The following is a 22684-nucleotide window of genomic DNA, read 5'->3' on the forward strand; positions in this document are numbered from 1 at the left end:
CAATCCGACAGCCTTGACCTCCCAAAGTGCTGGAATTACAGGCATGAGCCACTGTGTCTGGCCCTGAATTTTGAATCAGTATGATACATATATTTCCTACTGATTGTGTTTGTATAAGACAAATAGTAACCAAGGAATTTCATCTGTATTGTTTGCTTTGACTTATGACTTAGTCTCATAAAAAATAAATTTATAAAACTTCACAAAATAACAGTCATAAAAGGGCGTATTAGAGAAAAAATATTTTTTTAACAATTTAAAATTTATTTCTTTTAGGCAAGATTCTATATATATGTAAACTATTAACATAAATATACAAGAAAATGTTGTTTTATTAAAATTTTGGTTAACTTGTATTTTGGGCCCATATTGCATAGTGGGGCTAGACATTTTTCCACTTGAAAGCTGTACCATGTTGGCTGGATGGTTCAGAAAAGTTCTTGATGCCTTGCTTATCCAAAAAACTGAAAGCCAGATCATTGTATTGGAGGAAGAAAAAAGTCATTTTGATTTCCTTGAGTAGAGATTAAACTCGAATTATCTTAGCTAATAACTTTCTAAAAGATCTGTTATTCAAACATATCTTATTTAATTTTATTTATTACTAAAGAATTCAAAAACCTATGGTCTCATATTTTCTTGGTTGAGACACGACGACGAAATGGCAGTCTTCCCATTATATACCCTTCCCTAGAAACACAGTACATTTCTGTCTCTAAGTTTGTATTTATATTGGAATTCCAAATTGCCATTGTTTGAAATTCCCCTTTCATTTTTTTTGGTAAGATGGGCCTCCCCATATAATTTTAGTAATCACTGAGTCTCTGCCTAGCCATCGGTGAGGAGACTAAGCTGTAATAGTGTGCACTTGAACCAGAATAACATTGTACCAATTATTATTTTAAAATTTCTATACAACTTCCCTACTTGATGCTCTAAATGGGATTATGAAAAGAATCTATATATTAAAATATATTTACCTTTCTCTCAAACACCACTACAAAGCTAAATGGTAATCAAGAGCAAAGAAGCAATTTTGCAGAGGATTCTAACCATCATCCAGCTCCCCCAACAGCGAATGAAACAGTGGTATGCAGTTGAGCACTCCTGTACTCTCCAGTGACCAGGAGTGAAGTTTGCCTCTGTTCAAAGCTCTGGGACACCGACAAGCTTCTGTTTTTAGGACTGTGTCTCCTATTGGAAACATGCTACACTGTTTGTCCTATAGACCACCCAGCCCACCCACTTTTGGTGGTTTGGCCTTCTCGATGGCTTGCTTGCAGGTGTGACCTTACTCACCCACCTAGAAAAAGTCACTCTGCCGTTTTTCAGAAGTTTAAAAATATGACTGGCTAAAAGAAGACAGTAAGCAAGTCGATTTTTATACTATCCTGGAAACTTATAATTATGAAGTTTGGTGAACTTCATGAACTTTTTCAAACATGTTTTTGCTGCAGACTTGTGATTGATGTGGAGGCTCCCTGGGGCATAGGTGAAGCAGTTGAAATGTAGGAACTTGAGTGGGTTGCCTTCTGCACATAACCTGCTAGAGGCTATGCAGGGTTAGCCCCTCTATCATCTAAGCCCCAACCCAGTGCAACTTGAAATTAGATAAACATTTTGGCAGTGGTGTGGCAGACCAAAATTCAGCCTTGCTTCTCAATAGTTCTATTAACTTTATAAAAGTAATAAACTTTTTTTTTGTAAAGTAAGCTGCTAGGCATCAAGAGCACACTAAAGCAGCTATATTAAGTAGAAAGGAGGTGATTTTTTTCCTAATGTAACCACACTCTAAATCTTCACAATCTGTCACAGCTTACTCTATAATTCTAAGCCAGCAATATTCAAAATAGCACAATAAATACTGTTAGCAAGATGTGGAAATTTTCTTGAGCAGTAGGAATATACTCCAGGAACCAGGATGTTTGCCGACCATCAGCTCTACTTGCATTCAGCCTGTCTTGGCTGTCCCTTAGGGACTCAGACTCAGGGCTCCAAAGTGGACACATGAACACAGACAGTCTCATGAATGCTCTGAAAGACTCTCTTGCCTCATAACCTTGTGAACTATATATCCCAGCACTCCTTTCCTAAGGGAAACTTCAGATGTCTTCCTAACTCTCCTGGAAACTTCTTTCTAGTCAAGGGAAAACTTGAAGCTATTTTGTGTGTGAGGACCTGGATCTGTCACTCATATCAGAGTCTTGGAACCAAAAGAGACTTTTTATTTTCAGATGTGGAAACCAAGGTCTCAAAGGCAAGTGATTTGCTCAAGGTCACATGTCTTGTTAGTAGAAGAGCCAAGACCAGAAGCCACTGTGATCCCACTTGTAAGAGGGCCAAATATTTATGTAAACATGAATTACTTTAAGAGGAAGTTGATGTAGTCTATCTTCTTTCATCTGGCACGATGTAATCACTTACTAAATGCTAGTTGTTGTTATAGTTATTTTTATTATTTTTATTTTTCTGCCTCTCCAAATATTGTGTTTCACAGCGATATGTTTTATGGGTTTATGTGGTTTCTATTCACATTTTAAAGAAAATACTTTGAAATATAAAATTCTAGATCTGGAACAGATCTTAAGAAAGCTTCTTTAGGCCATTGTCTTGCTAAGCTATGGTGTGACCATGTGCTCTTTGAGCTAGGGCCAGGCCAAACTTTCTTAAGTTTTGGCCCACTCCCCTTCCTTGGGGAGGTGAAACTCCTATGTCTCTCTCTCTCTCTCTCGAATTTACTTTCTAAATAAACTGTATTTTCTAATCAAAAGAAAAAGAAAAAAGTTTCTTTAGTTCAGCTTTATTAGCATATGGTCCTTCCCAGGATGATTTTTTTCCCACAACAATAAAAAAAGTTTTCTTATCAGGTAAATCTTGTGATTTAGCTAGAAGTTAGTTTGACTAGAAGAAAACTTTTTAAGGTTCAATTTTGTAGTTTGCTGGGGGAAAAAGTCTCGTTCTCCCCCTCCTCTGTCTCCTCTCTCTCTTCTCTCTCCCCTCCCTCCCTCCCTCCCTCTTCCTCTCCCTCTCCCACCATTGTTTGTTTGCATTCTCTCTCAATGCTTGAGATCTATATAAAAAGTTAATATTATATAAATATTTTGAAAACTAATTCCTGTAATGAATTAACTTAAGGCAGTTAGATGGATAGCATACTTAAACAAGCTGGTCATGTATAAAATAGGAAGTTTTACTGAAAAAAACATAATTTATAAAAACCTATATTATGGAATTTTTACATCAGCTTTTTCTTCTTACTAGGATATTTAGATAAAAACATTCCATAAGGGGCAAAATTATGCCAGTTGCATCTATAATTTGCTTTCCTCTGAGCCTTGACTATTTAAACTGCTTCCATTTATGTGTACAGACCTGAGTGGTTTTTATTTTTATGCCCTCAAATTAAAGGCTCATTTGGAAAACTTGAGCTAACATGCACACTTATCCTGCTACTACCATCTTCTTCCCAATATATTCTCCCAACTTATTGGAAAGGTAAGTCTGTAAACCAAAAATTTGCTCTAGTCACTAATTTCAGGTTCTTCACCTGCACCACATAACATGGAATAAATAGGAAGCATGACCCTCTGGTGACCATATGTAAAGACATCTGAAAGAAAACGGAAAATGAAAGGAAGCAGGGATCCAGAATGTTATAAATGAATGAATGAACAAATTGAAATATAACTAACATGGTCTTCTATTAAATAACAGCCACAATCACAACAATGCTAAAATCAGTCCTTGTGGAATGATTCTGCCCTGCCACTGTGACTACTATGCTCTTTCCACAAACACACTGTCAGGGTAGCTTACTGTCCTTTGTCTTTTTGTCATCTCTCAAGTTCTAGGAGTTAGGCTGCAGTGATTCTTACAAGGATCTTTGTTCACTGTGAGTTTTGTGTTGCTTATGTATAAAAGAGTGAGGGTTTGGAAAATATCAGCTAAATACAAATCTGATTATTTTACGTTTCCCAAATTAAAATATTTTTATTTTCCCTGCTGCTCTTAGTATAATTTTTCATTCTCTTTAGCTTCGTTTGCAAAACCCTGTAAAATTTTGTATCAGCCTACCTTGTCATCTCTAATTTCTCCCCACTCTTCACTCTATGCTTCAGCTGAACTAAATCTTAAGTTACTTGAGTAGTCCATGCTTTCTCACCTGCAGGTCTTTGCACCTGCTGACCTTACTGCCCAGAACACTCTTTTTTCTTCTCTTCCTTCTCTCCTTTACTTCGCTCACTTCCAAACTGCACATTTAATTATCAGTTTATTTCTCATTTGTTAGAAATGGTACCATTTCTACAAAGTCTAAACTCAGACTATTGCACTCATCTACCTGTTGTATCAGAGCAATTATCACATTGGTGTATCACTATGTATCTGCATTTCTAATAATCTATAAATTCTGTAAAGCCAGGAATTAAATTATATCTTGTACATGACTGTATTTTAAGAACTTGGCACAGTGCCAGATGCATAGTTGTTGAATAAGTATGTATTGAGTGAAAGGATGTGGGAGGATGATAAGAGATGAGTTAGGGAATATGAATGAGGCAAATATGGAGTGCTGTGTGTGTCATTCAAAGGGACTTATCTTCTTGGATCCCAGTGAACATCTGGAATTAGAGAAACCATATTTTTATGCTTGCATGTTGATAGATCTTTCTGGTAGTGCTGTGGAGGATGAGTTGGAAATGACAAGAGTATTGACAAGGAGACTCATTACGAAGCTTTTGTGCAAGAGAGTAAAGATGAGAACTTTAAACTACATGGCCGTCGAAATGAGATGAGGGGCAGATATAGTAACTATGAATGAGATGAGGATGAGAATGAGATGAGGGGCAGATGAGGGGCAGATATAGTAACTGTGAATGAGATGAGGGGCAGATATAGTAGCTATGAATAAAACGGAAATCTAGATGAGATGAGGGGCAGACATAGTAACTATGAATAAAACATATGTCATAGTCCTTGACTAACTATTTGAAATGCTGTTGGAGGAAGAAGAGAGAAGGGGTGTTCAGAATCCTAGCTTGGATGATCTTCATGCTACTAACAATTAACATAGAGGATAAAAACAGATTATTTGTGGAATTCCATTGATGGATCTATGGGATATGCATGTGGAGAAGCTGAGTAGACATTTGCAAGCTAGGATATGATGCTCAGTAGCACATGTATGTCATCAGCATTTGTGTATAATGAAGGCCCTTGTTGGGATGAGATCACCCAGAGAGAATGAGTAGACAGAGGAAGAGCTGAAGAGAGAAGAGGCTCTGCAGAGTACTGACTTCAGGCACACTTGGTTCCTAGGAACAGAAATCCACAAAAATTAAGTGAAATAGTGGAGCGGTAGTATAGTAAGAGTTTTTGTTATAAAATTCAAGAATAAGCCACAAAGAACAGCTCCTCATTACTGGATGTGGAATGGTTGGAATTAAAGCCACTTTGTTTCTCAAAGTTCTTATTTTCTCTCACCTCTCTAATCTCTACATTTTCTCTCTTACCATTGTCTCTGTCAGTCTTACCATTTCCTATCAGCTTCCTTTGTTTCCAAGTGGCCATGGTGGCTGCTGTCTTGGAGTTTATATAACTTTATTATTCTTCTGATCATCATTCTGTGAACAAAGTATCTGTGTCTCTAACTTGAAATTCTCAGAAGACGGGAGATAGCTAATTAGCAAAGCCCATAATTTGGTTCCCATTCAGGTCAGGGATCCACTTCTTGGATCAAGTAATACTAATATGACAACAAGAGTTGTGAAAGGAGACAGATATTCTTGGGAGAAGATGTCTACATGGAGACTGTAGGTAGCTTCTGTAGTCTGTTGTTATTTAAAGCCAGTACTTCTTAGAGTTTAATGTGCATATGAATTGTCTGAAAATCTTGTTAAAATGTTGATTTTGTTTAATATGTCTGGGTATTTCTGTGTGGCTAACAAGCACCCAGGTGATACTGATGCTGCTGGTCGGAGGTCCACATATCAAATAGCAAGGATTGTAAGGGCCAGCAGAGCAGAGGGCATGCTCAGAGAGGGCTGAGAGGGTGAGAAGGCGATGAGAAGAATGGGAAGGGGCTGAGGAAAATGGAGGAACTAAAGTGAGAGACTGTCAAGCAGTGATGTTCAGAGGCATTAAATATGGTAGAGGGTGAATGAAATAGTAGTAGAAGCCTCTTTATTATGAACACCCTGCATAATTTTATAAATTCTTTTCAGCATTGCTCAGAAACCTATGAATTAGAAAACAAGAAGGTCCACAGCTGGATTAATCTAGAGTTGGGGGTTGCAGGGCAGGAATGGAGAAGAGCGTAAGAAACTTGAATGGGTGTGTTGGAGATTCAGTGACCGACCATGCAGTTTATGTTGTTTCACAGTATTCGTTGCCTTTAGATTGTTTTTTTAATAGATGGAAAAGACTCAACCAGTACTTAAGAGAGAACAGTTTCCCATGGAAATGTGTGTGGGTGCATGTGCATAGACTTGCACGTGTGGTTGTGTGTCTAATTCCCTTGCAAGGGATATATGTGTGTGTGTGTGTGTGTGTGTGTGTGTGTGTGTGTGTGTATGTGTGTGTAATAAGCTGATTCTAGAAGGATTTACAGCATTTTAATTGTTTGAATCCTCAGAAAGTATTATCTTTTGAAGTTAAATATGGAATGTTCTCTTGCCAAGGTGATTATGAAAAGGCAGAGCTAGAAGTTTAAACATTAACAGTATTACAGAAGACAGAGAAGTGTCTGAGGGTGTGGTGCAGGAGAATTTCTTTGAAGATTTAAAAATTTGTCAAGCTTAATGGTGTCTCATCAAGGACCTTTCAGTTCAATCTCTTGTTAGTTTTCTAGTTCTGTCAAACTGCATTGAACTGATTCAAGTAAAGTGAACTCACGCTTAAGTCATCGCAGTAGCTTCGTTTTCATGATTCTTCCAAAGAACTTTTTGGAATTGAACCATCACAGAGGCAAATGAAACAGTTATCTGGTTAATTCTGGGGAAACCAATGTTTTAGGAGTAGTGTGGGAGCGAACTGGATCCCGATATGGATGCTGGAAGTTCCAAAAGATTGAGAGTGACCAATGTAACTTAGTTTAAGAGCAACCCTCCCCAGTTTGGAAATACTATCTTTGAATGCAGAGCTTGAGGAGGAGTGGTGAGGGTGATAAGGATGCTTGCCAAGTCTGTCATGTTAACAGAATCGCAGATGTCACAGCCAGATTGCCTTCAGATTCCTTGCCATTCTGAAAACTCTTTGGAGTAGTCTGAAATCACTTAACTTTAAATGCTTACTTTGATGAAGCCATCCAGTTCTGTATATTATCAGTTGCTTAATACATGCCACTATTTAAAATGTTATTGATATTTTATATTCTAATAATGTTACATCTGACAGCAGTTTTCTTGCATCTGGAGAGATGGTATGTGGCTATTGTGGTTCTTTAATGATTTGGTATTAGAACTGGTTCTGGAATTCTTGGTTGCTGGCCTATACATATAATCTTTAGAAACTACCAAGGCTACTAAATATTTTAAATCTTTTGAGCAACAAATGAGTTTTGCATTTGTTAGAATATAGTCACATGGGTAATTCAAACAACAACTTTGAATAGATGCAAACTGAGCAAGCAACTTAAGCTAAATTTCCTGAGGATAATTTTCACTGACTAGGTTGTCCAACAAATTTATTAACTACAGTTTTGTACACATTCAAATAAAGAACATGATTTAATTTAAATGCATTTTGTTGACCATTTAACCCAGTCTAGAAAGATAATTATTCCACACATCCATTGACTTTTGTTGAAAACAGCTAAAATTGATCTCTGTTTTTATTTGTCTCTTGGGATCTGAAATTTCTGTTTTAAAGAGATTCTAAAAACATAGTATTTGGATTTTATAAAGAAGTACTTATAGCAAAGGTGGAGTAAGAATTCAAATCGCTGAGATTTTTTAAAAATTCACAAGATGATGACTATTAAATCTGTATCTAAATATTGTTTATCAGTGAAATTAGACTTTGGCACGACTACAAGATTTTCCATGGCAGATTTGAGTTTTATTGAAGAAGAAATGCTTGTAAAAATATGCACAAGTACATTATTCTTAAACATTTGTAAGCATAGATAAGAACTGAGGATGGAATTTGGTTTGTTTTGTTTGGATTACTTGAAAACGTATTTTATACATTACAGGTGAGAGATCTGTCTTTAAGAATTCCTCGGGTCATTGCTTTGAATTGAGTCAATGCTTTGAATTCAATAGCACTTAGAAGATATGTTCATTCTGGTTTTACCAAGACCTCATTCAGTGGCTCCTTCAGTAACCATATTATTAAGTAGCCCTGACTCTAAGGGAGAACAAATTAATTACTTAATGGAATAGCTCATAGTGTGGGAATCAATTAGCAGTGATATTTGATTATGCTAAATGAGCAAATACAAAGCACTATATTTTATGTTCTCTAACATTTTTACTGAAATATTTCCAAGTTAGTTTCTAAAATATATTAATTTTAGGGTGATAATACTATATTTAAGAAATTGGCCATTAAAAATGTTATCTTATAAAGCAGTATTTGAGCTCACCACTGTACTTTTTGTTTTTCGTTTAATTATAGAAACTTTTTTTCCCTAGAAAGACACTAGATGTACATTCAGAATAGTTTGTTTGAAGGTTGGTCCTGCTATCAATTAGATGTGTAACTTTGGGCAAGTCATATTAGCCTCATTTATTTCATCTAAAGATAGAAGAGATGGTAATTCTCAGAACTGTTACGATATTAAATGAGATAATATATATGAAAATCTGTTGCTATGAAGTGCTCTATAAATATAATGAGCATGATGATATGGTACCTAGTTTAATTGACATTTCATCTAATTAAGATAATTACTGTTTAGCAGCACTATCTCTAAATGCTGTTTAGCCACTGAAGATGAGTCATGTAGAAGAATGTGTCAGATGTTCTTTTTTTTTTAAATGCATGTTATGTATGTCTCGTCTATTTCTTTTCTATCCCTATAAGTACTCAAGATAAAAAGAGATTCTGCTAAGATATGGTGCTATTTTCCTGCTCTTAAATTATTAATGCACAGATTTTGTGTTATAGTAATGATTAATAATAGCCAACACACAAATAGTGCTAATTATGGACTATGTACAACTTCCATTATTATTATTTTGCATTATTAACCCAAGTAATCCTTCCAATAATGCTAGGAAGTGGGTGCTTTTATTACCACCAGTGTAAATGTGGCAAAACTGAGGTACAAGGAAATTAACTTGTCAAAGATTACATAGTGTTATCAGTTGAATTTAATTTTCTTAGATTTTCCTTCAACTGTTAGGGAAGAATTTGGCATAAATATTATACCAGGATAAAAGAAGTCATAAGCATTACTTGGGTCTTGGGTATAAAGGATGGTATCTCATCTAGGAAAAATGATATTGCCTATCTGCATGTTGGGATGACACAGAGATTGTTTATTTTCCTTTATTTTTTCTTTTTAATTTTCAGTGTCTATTACTGGACACATTATTGTTAATTTGCTAGGATTACCTCTCTCTTCTTAGCCTAAGGCATAGTAATGGAAAGCTGAACTTGTCCAAAAGGACCCAGTCATCTTAGTCCTGTGCTATGAATGAAATAATTGGATGAAAGAGCCCCAAATCTCCACCCAAAGAGATATTCCAGAGCTCATTCACTCTTTTTTCCAGACTTAGAATTTGTTTGACTTGGTTATACTGTACACAGTCATTCCTTAATTTAGGCATGTTTGCATTCATTTAAGCTACTAGCTTATTCATAAATTTAGCACATTTCATTGATCTCTCATGTGCCAGGGTAGTTATAGGGTGGTAGAAAGTAAGGTGGTGAATATTTCAGATACATGCCCTCTGCTTGCTGAGTTTAAAGTCAGGCAAGAGATTACAGACAATAAGAAAATCTTCTCACAAATGGAAATAACACAACTGCTCTACATAGTACTACAGAGAAGAGGTGCCCCAGGGATGGATAAGAGAAGGCATTTCGCAAATACTTGGTGTCATATTTTGTTTTCCATTGTCTGACTTTGGCCTTGTACAAGATGTCAGAGACTTAGGGAGGAAGGATAGAAGAAGGGCAAGTTAGGAAGAATGGATGGGAGCAGGGTGGACAAGGCTAAACATTACATAACCCAAGATGGTCCCAGGGAAAAGAGAAAAAGACAACCTAACTTGAGCAATGTAACATGTCTAAGTCCTTGAATATATTACTAGATCATAGAGGAATAAGTAATATTTTTTTATAACTACCACTTTTCAAGAAAAGTTATTGCATATTTATTCTATCCAACTCAGTAGAAGAGGGAGAAATACAATAAATTTAGAGTTTTCATTAATATGGTTAAAATATTTTATTGTTTGAAAGTTTATGTGGTAGTTTAATGGTAGTTTAAAGTATTGGATAAATGAGATTATTGCCTTCATTTACATAAATATGTTTTGAAAAATGAATACTTATTGCCAAAGCATCTCTAGATACAAAGATAGTAGACCTTTTAGTTTGTAGTTCCAATTGGTGGCCAGGCCCTGGCCAAATAAAAATTAAGAAGATCTGAACTGTTACCATTAGTGAAAATGGGATGGTAGCATTTTCACTGTATACCTCGGAAGGTACTTTTGAACAAATATTTGTTCAATTAATATTTATTGTGAAACTACCTTGTATACTGGAAATATAGTGTTGAACAAATGAGAAGATGATCTTAGACCTCATGGAACTTATACTTCAATGGGAGAGACCAACATTCATTTACTATGGGTCTTTATTTTTCTGTTTCCTTGACCTGCAATGCTTTTCCCTAGTGTGCTCATGGCATATGCCTTCGCTCCAGCTGGATCTCACTCAAATATCACCTCTTTGGAAAACCATTCACCTTCTCCAGCTGTTCATGTCATACTTTCTTTATGCCTTGCGTTACTTTTCTTCCCATATTTCCCTCCTTTTCTTCCCACCTTTTCTTCTTACTGTTCCCAGGGGGCTGTCATTTTGTTTTGTCCTGTTCTATTCTATTCTGTTTTGTTCTGTTCTGTTCCGTTCCATTCTGTTATGTTATCTTTAGGTCCAAGACCGAAGTGCCAGAATTCTTTATACAGAGACTTTGTTCTTCCTACTTATTGAGATATACTGTTTAGAGTAGTGTTTGACATGTATATAAAACAGACAATAAATATTTACTGAGTAAATGAGTAAATGAGATGATCACAGAAGTATATAATTATCAACTATGGTAAACAAACAAGGTAAGTGTAGATACTTTCAAAACTATAAATATTGCATATAAGCAAGATGGTGCTATTTATTTGAACTTTAGAAAAAAATGCAATCTTCTAGAAGGTAAGTTATTTATTTATTGATAACTTTCTATTTAAGCATTTATTTCCTATTGGTTTATCTTCCTTTCTGTGGTATATAAAATTGAGGTCTGCCTTTAAGGTTCTGGAATCCTCTCCTACCAGTTCAATTATTCTCTAGAGATTCTTAACCTGGGCCAATGACCCTTTGTAAAATTCATTTTTGGCTCCTGAAGCTTCAAGTACTCTTAGAAATGTATGCAGTGTGTAGAGGATCCTATGCATTTTACTGGAGAGAGTTCCCATAACTGTCATTGGATTCTCAAAGTATATGATCCCACTCCAAGTATAAGAATCATTGATATAAAAATTTTTCTTGCCGGGCTCGGTGGCTCAGCCTGTAATCCCACGCCTTTGGGAGGCTGAGGTGAGTGGATTGCCTGAGCCCCGCGGGTTCGAGACCCGCCTGGGCAGCGAGACCTCATCTCTACAATAAATAAAAAAAAAAATCAGCCGGGCGTGGTAGTGCATGCCTGTAATTCCGGCTACTTGGAAGGCTGAGGTGGAAGGATTGCCGGAGCCCAGCAGGTCGAGGCTGCGGTGGCCCGGAGCGGCCACTGCACTCCAGTCTGGGTGACAGAGTGAGACTCCAACTCAAAACAAAAACAAAAAAAAAAATTTTTTTTCTTTTTCTTTTACTTTTAATTTCTCTATTGGCATTTCTTGTTCTCCTCAAGATTTTTTTCCTTTTAATTTTCATGATTGTATTTTGATATTTTTAAATGCTTACTGTTTGTCCCCAGTGTGCGGTATTCTTGGTTTATTGTACACATCTGATCTCAGCCCTTCTCTCTGTCTCTCTTTTGTCTGGCCAGCAGTGTGGGGATGTGCCAACTGCAGGGTTGTCCTATCCAACCCTTCCGGGACCTTTACTTCTCCGTGCTACCCTAACGACTACCCTAATAGTCAAGCTTGCATGTGGACCCTCCGAGCCCCCACCGGCTACATCATTCAGATAACGTTTAATGACTTTGACATTGAAGAAGCTCCCAATTGCATTTATGACTCATTATCCCTTGATAATGGAGAGAGCCAGACTAAATTTTGTGGAGCAACTGCCAAAGGCCTATCATTTAATTCAAGTGCAAATGAGATGCATGTGTCCTTTTCAAGTGACTTTAGCATCCAGAAGAAAGGCTTCAATGCCAGCTACACCAGAGGTATGTAAACCAAAGACGATGCCAACCTTCTGCTTTCATTTAACATGTTCTACGATAAACACAAGGACCTGAAGACAGAGTTATGCTCTTTTATGTGTATGTGAATGATTAGGATTAGAAGTTAAGAGAATGGATCTGTTAATATTCTCTGAGCATTCTCATTAACAAAACATAACTACCAGATTCGAAATCTGGTTACAGTAGAGCTGAATTCTTTTATGTTTATATGCAGAACGTTTAGAGGCTGCCTGGAAGACACTGTAAACATTCTACTGCTAATAATTAAATGTGTAATTCTAACATCTCTTCACTGAAAATTAAAAACATACCTATTTAGAAATCATGTTATTTTGGACATTTAAGATGTTACCCTTTTAAGGAACTATGCTAGAGAACAAATATAGAAAATTAGCATGTAAATGTTTAAAAAGCTATTAATAGTTTAAACTAATCAATAACATAGTGAGGAAACCCCCAAAAATGGCTGATGGAAGGAAATAAAGCATATTTTTATTAAATATATTTTTCATATTGTGGCATAACATAACAGTGAAACAGTTTTATTAGCCAGGTATGGTGGTTCATGCCCATAATCCCAGCACTTTGGGATACTAAGGTGGGAGCATCACTTGAGGCCAGGAGTTCGGGACCAGCCTGGGCAAGAAAGTGAGACCTCATCTCTACAAAAATAAAAATTAAAAAAATTAGCAGTGTGTGTTGGTGAGTGGCTATAGTCCCAGCTCCCTGGGAGGCTGAGGCAGAAGTAGTGCTTGAGTCCAGCAGTTTGATCCTGCAGTGAGCTGTGAACCTGACACTGCAGGTTTTTTTTGTTTTTGTTTTTTTTGGGGGGGGGGTGTTATGTGTTATTTAGTTGTAAAAGCTGAGTTTTCATATCATGATTAACCCTTCAAGTTAACACATTCAAAGTGACTTAAATCTGAACCAACACTTAGAAAATATTAAGATTGTTATTTCCCTTCCAAATGATTGTTGAAAGATGGTCAATTTTAGGAGCTCAAGGAAAATTGCAAGAGTCAACAACAAAAAGTAGTGAGTAGGTAAAAAGAAGAGTTTGCATTGAAAAATGAGTAGAAATTCAGGCTTCTCCTGACATGACTGGTTATAATGTTTTTAGCAATTTGCAACAACACAATACAGTGTTTGATTCAATAAATAAATCAACAAATCATCTTACTCTTTCTAAAATTTTTGCTTAAGGAAATTCAAACTTTGGTATTACGAGCTTTAGTTATACTTTCTTTTTTTCTTCTGAGCTTCCTAAATAGATGTCATGTACAAAAACAAACAAGCGGCCAGGTGTGGTGGCTCACGCCCATAATCCCAACAGTTTGGGAGACCAAGGCAAGAGGATTGCCTGAGCCCAGGGGTTCCAGGCCAGCCTGGGAAAGTTAAGGAGACCTTATCTCAACAATAAATAAAAAAATTAGCCCAGTGTGGATGGCACATACCTGTAGTCTCAGCTACTTGGAAGACTGAGGCAGAAGGATTGCCTGAACCCAGCAGATTGAGGCTGTGGTGACCATGATTGTGCCACTGCACTCCAGCCTAGGCAACAGAGTGTGAGACTCTGACTCAAAAACGAATAATAAGTAAAAAATAAAAAAAAAGAAAGGTAAAACTAGGAAAATGGCTGACCATTATTTTAAATTGTGTTTTTGACTGTAGAGTTACTTACTGTTTGTGATTGCCATTAGGTAGGTGTGTGATAAAACAACACATGCTTAAATTTTTCAAAATAACGTTTTAAAGATTATAAAATGTGACTTTGGGAAATAAAAAAGAAGTAAGTTAGAATGACCTGCACATCTACCACCCAACCATAATCATTAATAAAATGTTGATAGATATATTTCCTTCCAGACTTTTCATTTTGGCAGTGCTCATAAAATACTGAGTTCATATTGAATAAGTATTCTTTTGCATAAATAGGCCTATAAACTGCTTAGTATTTTTAAAGTAGACTGAAATGCATGATTCTTAAATTGTATCAAGAATTTTTACTTGGTTAGTTATATTAAAATGATATTTTGTTATAGACTTATTCTTGGTGTACAACATATTAAAAATATATTCAAATTATCATTCATAGGAGACCATTATGAAATAGTATTTTTCAGGAGAACTGCTTCTTTCTCAAATCTGTTTCATAATGTCTGTTGTATTAGCACGTGACTAAATCAATTGTACTATTTAATAATTTCACATGAATCACAGAAGTATTACACAAATGCATTTTTATTTTGAATTTATTATGCATCTAATAATAGTAATCGCTTGCTGTTTATTGCTATGGTTCAGGCACTGCTCTAATGCTTTGTACATATCAATTTATTTAATTCTCAGAGATCAACTATGCACTAGGTGCCACTGTCTTTCATTTTGCAGATGAGGAGACTAAGGTAGAGAGAGGGGAAGTAACATACCCAGGGGCACATGGCCACTGCATGGGAGAGCTGAAGTAGGATGCTCTGTGGTTTGCCCTTTTAACCAGTGCTCCTTACTGGCCCTCAAAAACTAGCCCAGATGTAAAGAAACTACATCTTAAAACTTCATTTTTATTTGACTTTTCACTAGACTCCCTTATCCTCAATAGAATTAATTTTACATTTGTTCCTAAAATAGCCTGATGATAAGGGGAAAAATAGGATATAGAGTATCAGAAGGAGAGAGGGTAGCTTAGGAATGTTTGAGAAGAATGAAAGAAAATTGTTAATGAAAAATAGAACTATGAGTTATGTTTGGAAATTATTTGAAAAATCACATATTTTAAAAAATCTTCATGAACGGAGTCTTCCTGAAACCAGTTCTTTTCTTAATTAGGTAGTTGGTTGTTTTTCTTTTTAAGTTTTTAACTTCAGGATATAAAAAATACTTACCAACTTGGCTGGTTGTGACTCAAAGGTTTAGGTGTGAGATTAGAGTTGAAATGGGTAGTATTTCTTCTTCTTATTATTATTGGTATAAGTCAGTTGGTAATGGGTTGGTGACAGAAAATGGATGAGAAAGCGGGGGAAGATGGGGTACAAAATTACCTGGTAGAAACTGATGGAAGGCTTGAGTCTGTCAGACATTTTGCATCTCACTAGTCCATGATCTTGGAGTTAACATATTTTATCTCTGTTTTTATGTTTTGTCCTAGTGGCCGTATCCTTAAGGAATCAGAAGGTCATTCTACCCCAAACGCTGGATGCTTATCAGGTATCTGTTGCAAAAAGTGTCTCCATTCCAGAGCTCAGTGCTTTTACACTCTGCTTTGAAGCGACCAAAGTTAGCTATGAAGACAGTGACTGGACAGCCTTCACCTACTCAAATGCATCCTTCACACAGTTGCTTAGTTTTGGAAAGGCCAAGAATGGCTATTTTCTATTTATTTCTGGTTCAAGATGCTTGCTGAACAGTGCATTACCTGTCAAGGAAAAAGAAGACATTTTTGCAGAAAACTTTGAGCAGCTCTGCGTGGTTTGGAATAATTCTTTGGGTTCTGTTGGTATAAATTTCAAAAGAAACTATGAAACAGTTCCATGTGATTCTACCATTAGTAAAGTTATTCCTGGGAATGGGAAATTGTTGTTGGGCTCCAATCAAAATGAAATCGCCTCTCTAAAAGGAGACATTTATAACTTTCGCCTTTGGAATTTTACCATGAATTCCAAAATCCTCTCCAACCTCAGCTGCAACGTGAAAGGGAATGTGGTTGATTGGCAAAATGACTTTTGGAATATCCCAACCCTGGCTCTGAAAGCTGAAAGCAACCTAAGTTGTGGTGAGTCTGTGGCATATTTGCTTTTTTTTTTTTTTTAAAGCATTGTTCTAGGAATATGTTTTTCAATAAGAAATGATACGTATATACATGTGTCTGTGCAATATATGTATATATATATATCAATTATATAGCATACGTATATTATTGCCTTAATAAAAGAGCTGTTTTAATTTTTAAAATGTTACCTGCTCAGCTGATATAGCACATTTAATTACAGGCCATGCATATTGAATCAAAGCATATGGTGCTTTAGCCATTCTTATATCTTCCCTATATCATAAAATATCACACAGTTATCACTAATATAGCAACAGTTGTAATTATTGAGTCTCAAGTAGAAGTGTTAACACTACATTCTTTTTATTTAAAAAAAAATTAGTAACTTATGGTTTTCAATCTCAAAGGTGATATAGTATTAAGCAGATATTTATCATCTTGGAATGAAATTTCAATTAGATTCCTTAAATAAACAACCATCACCTAAGAGGATAGTATTTACTCACCCAATTTTAAATATCAAAGCTGTCCATTTTATGGAAAATCTTGAATTATCAATTTTTCTTTGAAATTTTTTCATTTGTTTAAAAATAAGCATTTGTAGTTTGTTTCAAATACTCTTCTGTCGTTCCTCTTCAAGAGACTACAAATGTGCTATTATTGGAAGTAGCTAAATGCAAAATATTTTGGGAGATAACTCCATGTAACAAAATCTGTATTAAGATAGACCTCCATCAAATATTCTCTATGTACATAAGTTAATTCTAGAAGTCCTTGTCATCCTGTAGGGTTGATTCAAACACAAAAAGAAATTTCATTAACAGTTTTAAATGTCACATGACTAAGTCTAAGGCAGTGATAATATATACTTTTTAGTCACAGAATTTATTCTCAGTAAAAAGTAGGAGAAAGTCTAATATTCAAAGATAATTTGTATATTACTTTGGAGGGAAGTTTATCAGGAATTCATTCCAGTACTTTGAACAAAGTAAAACCCACTGTGGTAGCCCACGTCTACCTCCCCAGTTTCTCAGACCTGACCTGTGCCTGTCCTTCCAGCCTGGAGAACTCCTGTCACCCACCTCTCTGTGTTGCCTATGGTATTCCTGAAGTTGGCAGGAAGGCTACTGAGTGATGTAATGTGAGAGGTATTTCCTTGTTGGTTGTTGGAAACAGGGCGAACCACAACCTGTTCCAGAAGTAGACTGTGGAACCTTATAAGCTAGTGGTGTTCCCCAAGATCCTCTCAGTCTAAGATTAGTTAGAGAAGACCTTCTGGGACTCCTGAGAAGTCTTTCACTCAGAGGAGAAATTGAAAAGGTCAAGTGTGCATGTTTGATGTGGGGCAGTGAAGAGACGAGGAGAGGGAATGGTGTACTTCCTACATTCTGAGTGACTGCCTTTAATTCAGGGGCTCTTTTCACCACATACTTGGCCATTATTAAAAACTCACAATATAGACCATTCCAATATTTGCCTTTTCATGGGACAATATTTTGAGGACCACAGCCACCAAAACAAATTTGGCTTGGTATATTAATAGCTGCTAATACTTAAATTATATTTAAATTGAATACATACTATGTACTAGCTGCCATTTGAAGCACTTTACACATACTAACTCATTTCCTACTTCATAAATCCCACATTGTGGGTTCTATTATTGACCCTATTTTACAAATGAGGCGTCTGAGGCACAAGGAAATTAAATAACTTATCCGATGTCACTTAATTAGTAGTGGCCAAGCTAGGATTTGAATCCGGAAAGTTTGGTTTTACAGCAGTGCTTTCCTAACCAGTATAAATTAGACTTATTCCCTTATAAGTCATAGGCAGGATTAGAATATGTGACTTAGTACTAGAGTTAGCGAGTTTATTTTTGCCCATTGGAAGAGTGTGAAAGTCCAAGAACCATCTCTTCTGGCCAGCAGTGCATTCTGTGGGAAAACACTAGCTTTACAGGGTGTTAACACAGTTTGTTTTAAACAAATTTAATAAGATTTCTTTTCTGCAGTGCTTCTTGGATATCCTACTGTGAAAAAAATATGAGGAATATAGTTTTTACAGGGATTCCTAAACTTCTCAAAGGAATTCTCTAGACCAGAGGTTGGCAAACTAGCAGGGCCTATGGCAGGCCACTTGTATTTTTATAATTCTCTCTTTTTTAAGAGACCAGGTCTCACTGTGTTACCCAGGCTAGCCTTGAACTCCTGGTCTCAAGCAATTCTTTTGTCTCAACTTCCCAAGTAGTTGAGACTACCACCATGTGCCACTGCACCTGGCTCACTTGTTTTTGTAAATGAAGTTTTACTGGAACACAGCCATGCCCATTAGTTTATGTATTGTCTGTGACTGCCTCTGTGCTACCATGACTGATTTGACTGGTTGTGATAGATACAGCATGGCCTACCATCCTAAAATATTTACTGCCTAGCCTTTTAAGAAAACATTTTCCAACCCCTGAAATTAGTCCAAAGAATCTTAAAAGGGCCCACTTTACTGAAGCACATACTTTGGACAACACTGTAAAAGACCTACTGGGTCTTCTTGGGTAGAGGAAACAAACAGTTAGCCACAGGCTATTTTAGCTCTTAGAAGTGGATGTATTTGCTCTTATTCATTTACATTTTTTTCCACACAATGCTTGTAAATGATGAATTATTTCCAGCATTTAAACATTAGATTTCACATAGAAAGAATTTTTGGATTCTTCTGGCAAACAAAATACTAACACTAGCCTAGTATTTCTGCATGGCCAACCCAGCAAGAACTAACAGGTGGCTGCTCCTTTCAAAGAGGCTTGCCTCGTACACTTCAACCTATAGCACCCTCCATATTCTTCCCACCCCTTCCCCCTTTTCATATGTAGATTTCCTTCTAGCCCCCTTTGGCATACATTTGGGAATCTCAATGTCGGCCACTCCCTTAACTTTACACAGTGTGGGAAACTGAAAGTTTGAAAAACTTGGCTGAGTATAATAGCTCACTCCTGTAATCCCAGCATTTTGGGATGCTGAAATGGGAGTTGTTTGAGCCCAGGAGTTGAAGACCAGTCTGGGCAACATAGCAAGAGGTCGTCTCTACAAAATTTTTTTTTAAAAATTGAGTTGGGCATAGTGGTACATGCCTGTAGTCCCAGCTATTTGGGAGGCTGAGGTGGAAGAATCACCTGAGCCTTGGAGACTTTGGCGGTGGTGAGCTGTGATCATGCCACTGCAATTCAGCCAGGGCAACAGAGTGAAACTATGTCTCAAAAAAAAAAAAAAAAAAAGAAAAGAAAAGATAGAAGAAGTGTCTCAGGCAGTTGGTGACTAAAACACATGTCTTCTCTCTCCTTGTCCAGTATTTATATCTAGGAGACCTCATATTTGTAAAAATATTATTTATTTGTAAATTACTTTAGTTGACTGACAAAAATGATAAGTATTTAAGGTGTACAACATAATGTTTTGATCAATGTATATGTTTAGAAATAACTAATTAGGGCTAATTAACATTCATTATCTCATGTTCTTATTTATGTGTAGGGAGAACATTTAAAATCTACTCTCTTAGCTCTCTTTGCAATGTTCAAGCATACTGTCATCATTATTAACTATAGTCACCATATCATACAATTGATCTCCTGAAGTTTTTCCTAACTGAAGTTCTGTATCCCTCCACCCCTAGCCTCTGGTAACTATCTTTGCTTCCATGAGTTTGGCTCTTTTAGATACATAAGTGATATAAGTGAGATCTCGCAGTTCTCATAATTTCATAAACACTGTCTTTGAGATTCCTTTCTCAAGCCTTAAGATTACTGGAGTGTATCAAATACATACTCATGTACCTTAGTCATCTATAAGTTTTAAAATGATTTCATCAAGGGAGTAGCACAAGCTTACAGAGTCAATACATTTGAGTCTCTTTAAATTTTACGGTGATCTGCTTGACATTCCAAGATGATGTGAAACACTCTCATTCCGGACATTCAGATGTCCTGGATTGTGTTTCAGGAGTAATGATGGGAGAAGAAATTTCCTGCAGCTTAATCATCAGCTTTGGGAGTTGAAGAACCAGAGTCACTCATTAACTGACAGGAAATACCTGTAACAGAGATTATATCAAGGCTTGTTAGTTAAGCAAAACTTCAACAAGTAAAAAGACGTATTCTCTATTAATATTTTAACCTTTCACTTTTTTTTCCTGGAAAACATTGTGGCTTGCTGTTTATTGTTATCGTAATTTCCAATTAACTAATGATTAGTACAGTAACCAATGGGAAAATGGAATTTCATTCCTAGCATTCCGTTGGACTGACAATGTCTGTTAAATGTGAGCTTTTCTTTCAGGATCAACTTGCAATGGAAAATGAGTAGCTTTCCCAGAAGCGTATTGCCAAGTAAATGCTAATATTAAAGTCAGATAGTAGAAAAGAACTGATTACATTGACCGTTAAAATGTCCTGTCATTCGTTTCACATATTAAACATCCTAGCCTTAATAAAATCAATATGATATTAATAAATTTTAACAATTTTGGAATTGGACCTTTTTTTGTTTTATTATGTTTTTCTAAAGCATATTTGGAGAATGTGCCTTAATTAAGTAATTTTCAGCAGATTATTTTTTAAATATGGTTAATCTTTTTTTTTTTTTTTTTTTGAGTTGGAGTGTTACTCTGTCACCCGGACTGAAGTGCAGTGGCCATTCCCGGCCACCGCAGCCTCGAGCTGCAGGACTCCAGCAATCCTTCCACCTCAGCCTTCCCAGTAGCCGGAATTACAGGCATGCGCTACCACACCCAGCTGATTTTTTGATTTATTGTAGAGATGAAGTCTCGCTGCCCAGGCGGGTCTCGAACCCGCGGGCTCAGGCAATCTACTCACCTCAGCCTCCCAAAGGCGCAGGATTACAGGCTGAGCCACCAAGCCCGGCTCAAACATGGTTAATCTTGTCAGTGCTTTCCAGAAGGAAATGCTTTATTTAGCAATAATTATTTTTCATTTTATAACATTTAATTTTTCTTAGAACAGTTTTATTAAACATTCAGCTTTATGACTTCCATGGGTAGATAATTTCTTAACCCGTTGACTCTTTTTTTGTAGGTATATTTGCCTGTGTTGTGATTCAAGTTTAGTTACTGGCTAATGTCCATCAATTTCACAAAGAACAGACAGTGCCTTCTCCACAAGTTTTATTTATTTTACTGATTACTGCTCTTTCCTGAGGAGTGGTACAGTACAATTCAATGAATGGTCTAAGTTCAAACAAATTAAACTTATTTACATTTATTAAGCACTTCCATCTGTTCGCCACTGTGGATATAGAGATAAGACACATTCTTAAGTACCCAACTTTGTTATTGTTTTCTAGAAATTTCTGGATTTGCACTTTGTTTTCATCTCCAGAATTTTGCACCTAGTTGTTATGACTTCTTTAATGCTTGAATTCTTACCTTTTCATAATTATTACAATTCTGTTCTTCACAGATGTAAAACTAATTCATTATTGGTTTCTCCTTGCCACTCCCTAAAAATATTGAATTCAGCATTTTTAGAGTACTAAGTCATTTTTAAATAATAAAATTAAGATAAGATCACTTTATATTTACAAAGGATACTCAAACTCTTTGTGAGCCCAGATGACTTCCAGAAATAATTTTCTTTTAAGTATTAGTTATGAAAAGCTGTTAAGTTCATCTAACAACTGCAATGAGAAAAATGAAAGTAATTATTGTTCTTTTTCTGTCATTGCAACTTCCTGTGAGGATTTACTCTATTTACTCTACTGTTATTTGAATTATCATTAAGTTGGTGTGAGATGAGCCATTGGTTGCACATCCATCTTTTTTTAAAACCACAACTTGTGTAAATATATAGTGACTACTTTCAGTAGCATGATTTTGAAAGAACAACAGATAGAGAAAAAAGATAAACAGCTTTATAGGGTTTTCATCAACTGCCCATTTTTAGTGATAACATTAAAAAAAAGAAGAAACTTGGCTCAAATTTTGCCGTTAATATAAACATCTTAAAACACCTTTATGGTAGCATCAAAAATAAATGAGGACATTGTAAAAACAATTTTAAAACACATTCTAAAACAATTTGTGGATGATAAATATACCACGATCCAGGAGAGTGGATTGTGTTTTCTTCCTTTTTCTGGTTTGTAAATCCATCAGCCTTAGGAAAACTGATTGTGGTGTTGACTTTAAATGCAGATAACCTGAAAGTGGAACTGGGTAGAAATGAAGTTTGCGTACACTTTATATGTTTCATATGTTTGTTTATGTAATTTGGTGTATTTGTAATGTAATATTTCACTTGGCAATTTAATTTCCCTCTAATTAAATTAAGTTTGTTA

At 36.0% G+C, this 22684-nt stretch overlaps 1 protein-coding gene across 1 annotated transcript in view; it reads left to right on the forward strand.

Annotated features, from left to right (window-relative positions):
- ADGRG6 (adhesion G protein-coupled receptor G6) overlaps positions 1-22684 on the forward strand; it is a 143678-nt gene that overhangs the window by 52583 nt on the left and 68411 nt on the right. Inside the window, exons 3-4 of the mRNA XM_008061306.2 lie at positions 12215-12556; positions 15717-16340. Coding sequence (XP_008059497.2) covers positions 12215-12556; positions 15717-16340 — 966 coding nt within the window. The remainder of the gene's footprint in view (positions 1-12214; positions 12557-15716; positions 16341-22684) is intronic.

Source organism: Carlito syrichta, unplaced genomic scaffold, assembly GCF_000164805.1.
Source record: "Carlito syrichta isolate Samal-C Ts95f unplaced genomic scaffold, Tarsius_syrichta-2.0.1 Scaffold305200, whole genome shotgun sequence".
NCBI lineage: Eukaryota > Metazoa > Chordata > Mammalia > Primates > Tarsiidae > Carlito > Carlito syrichta.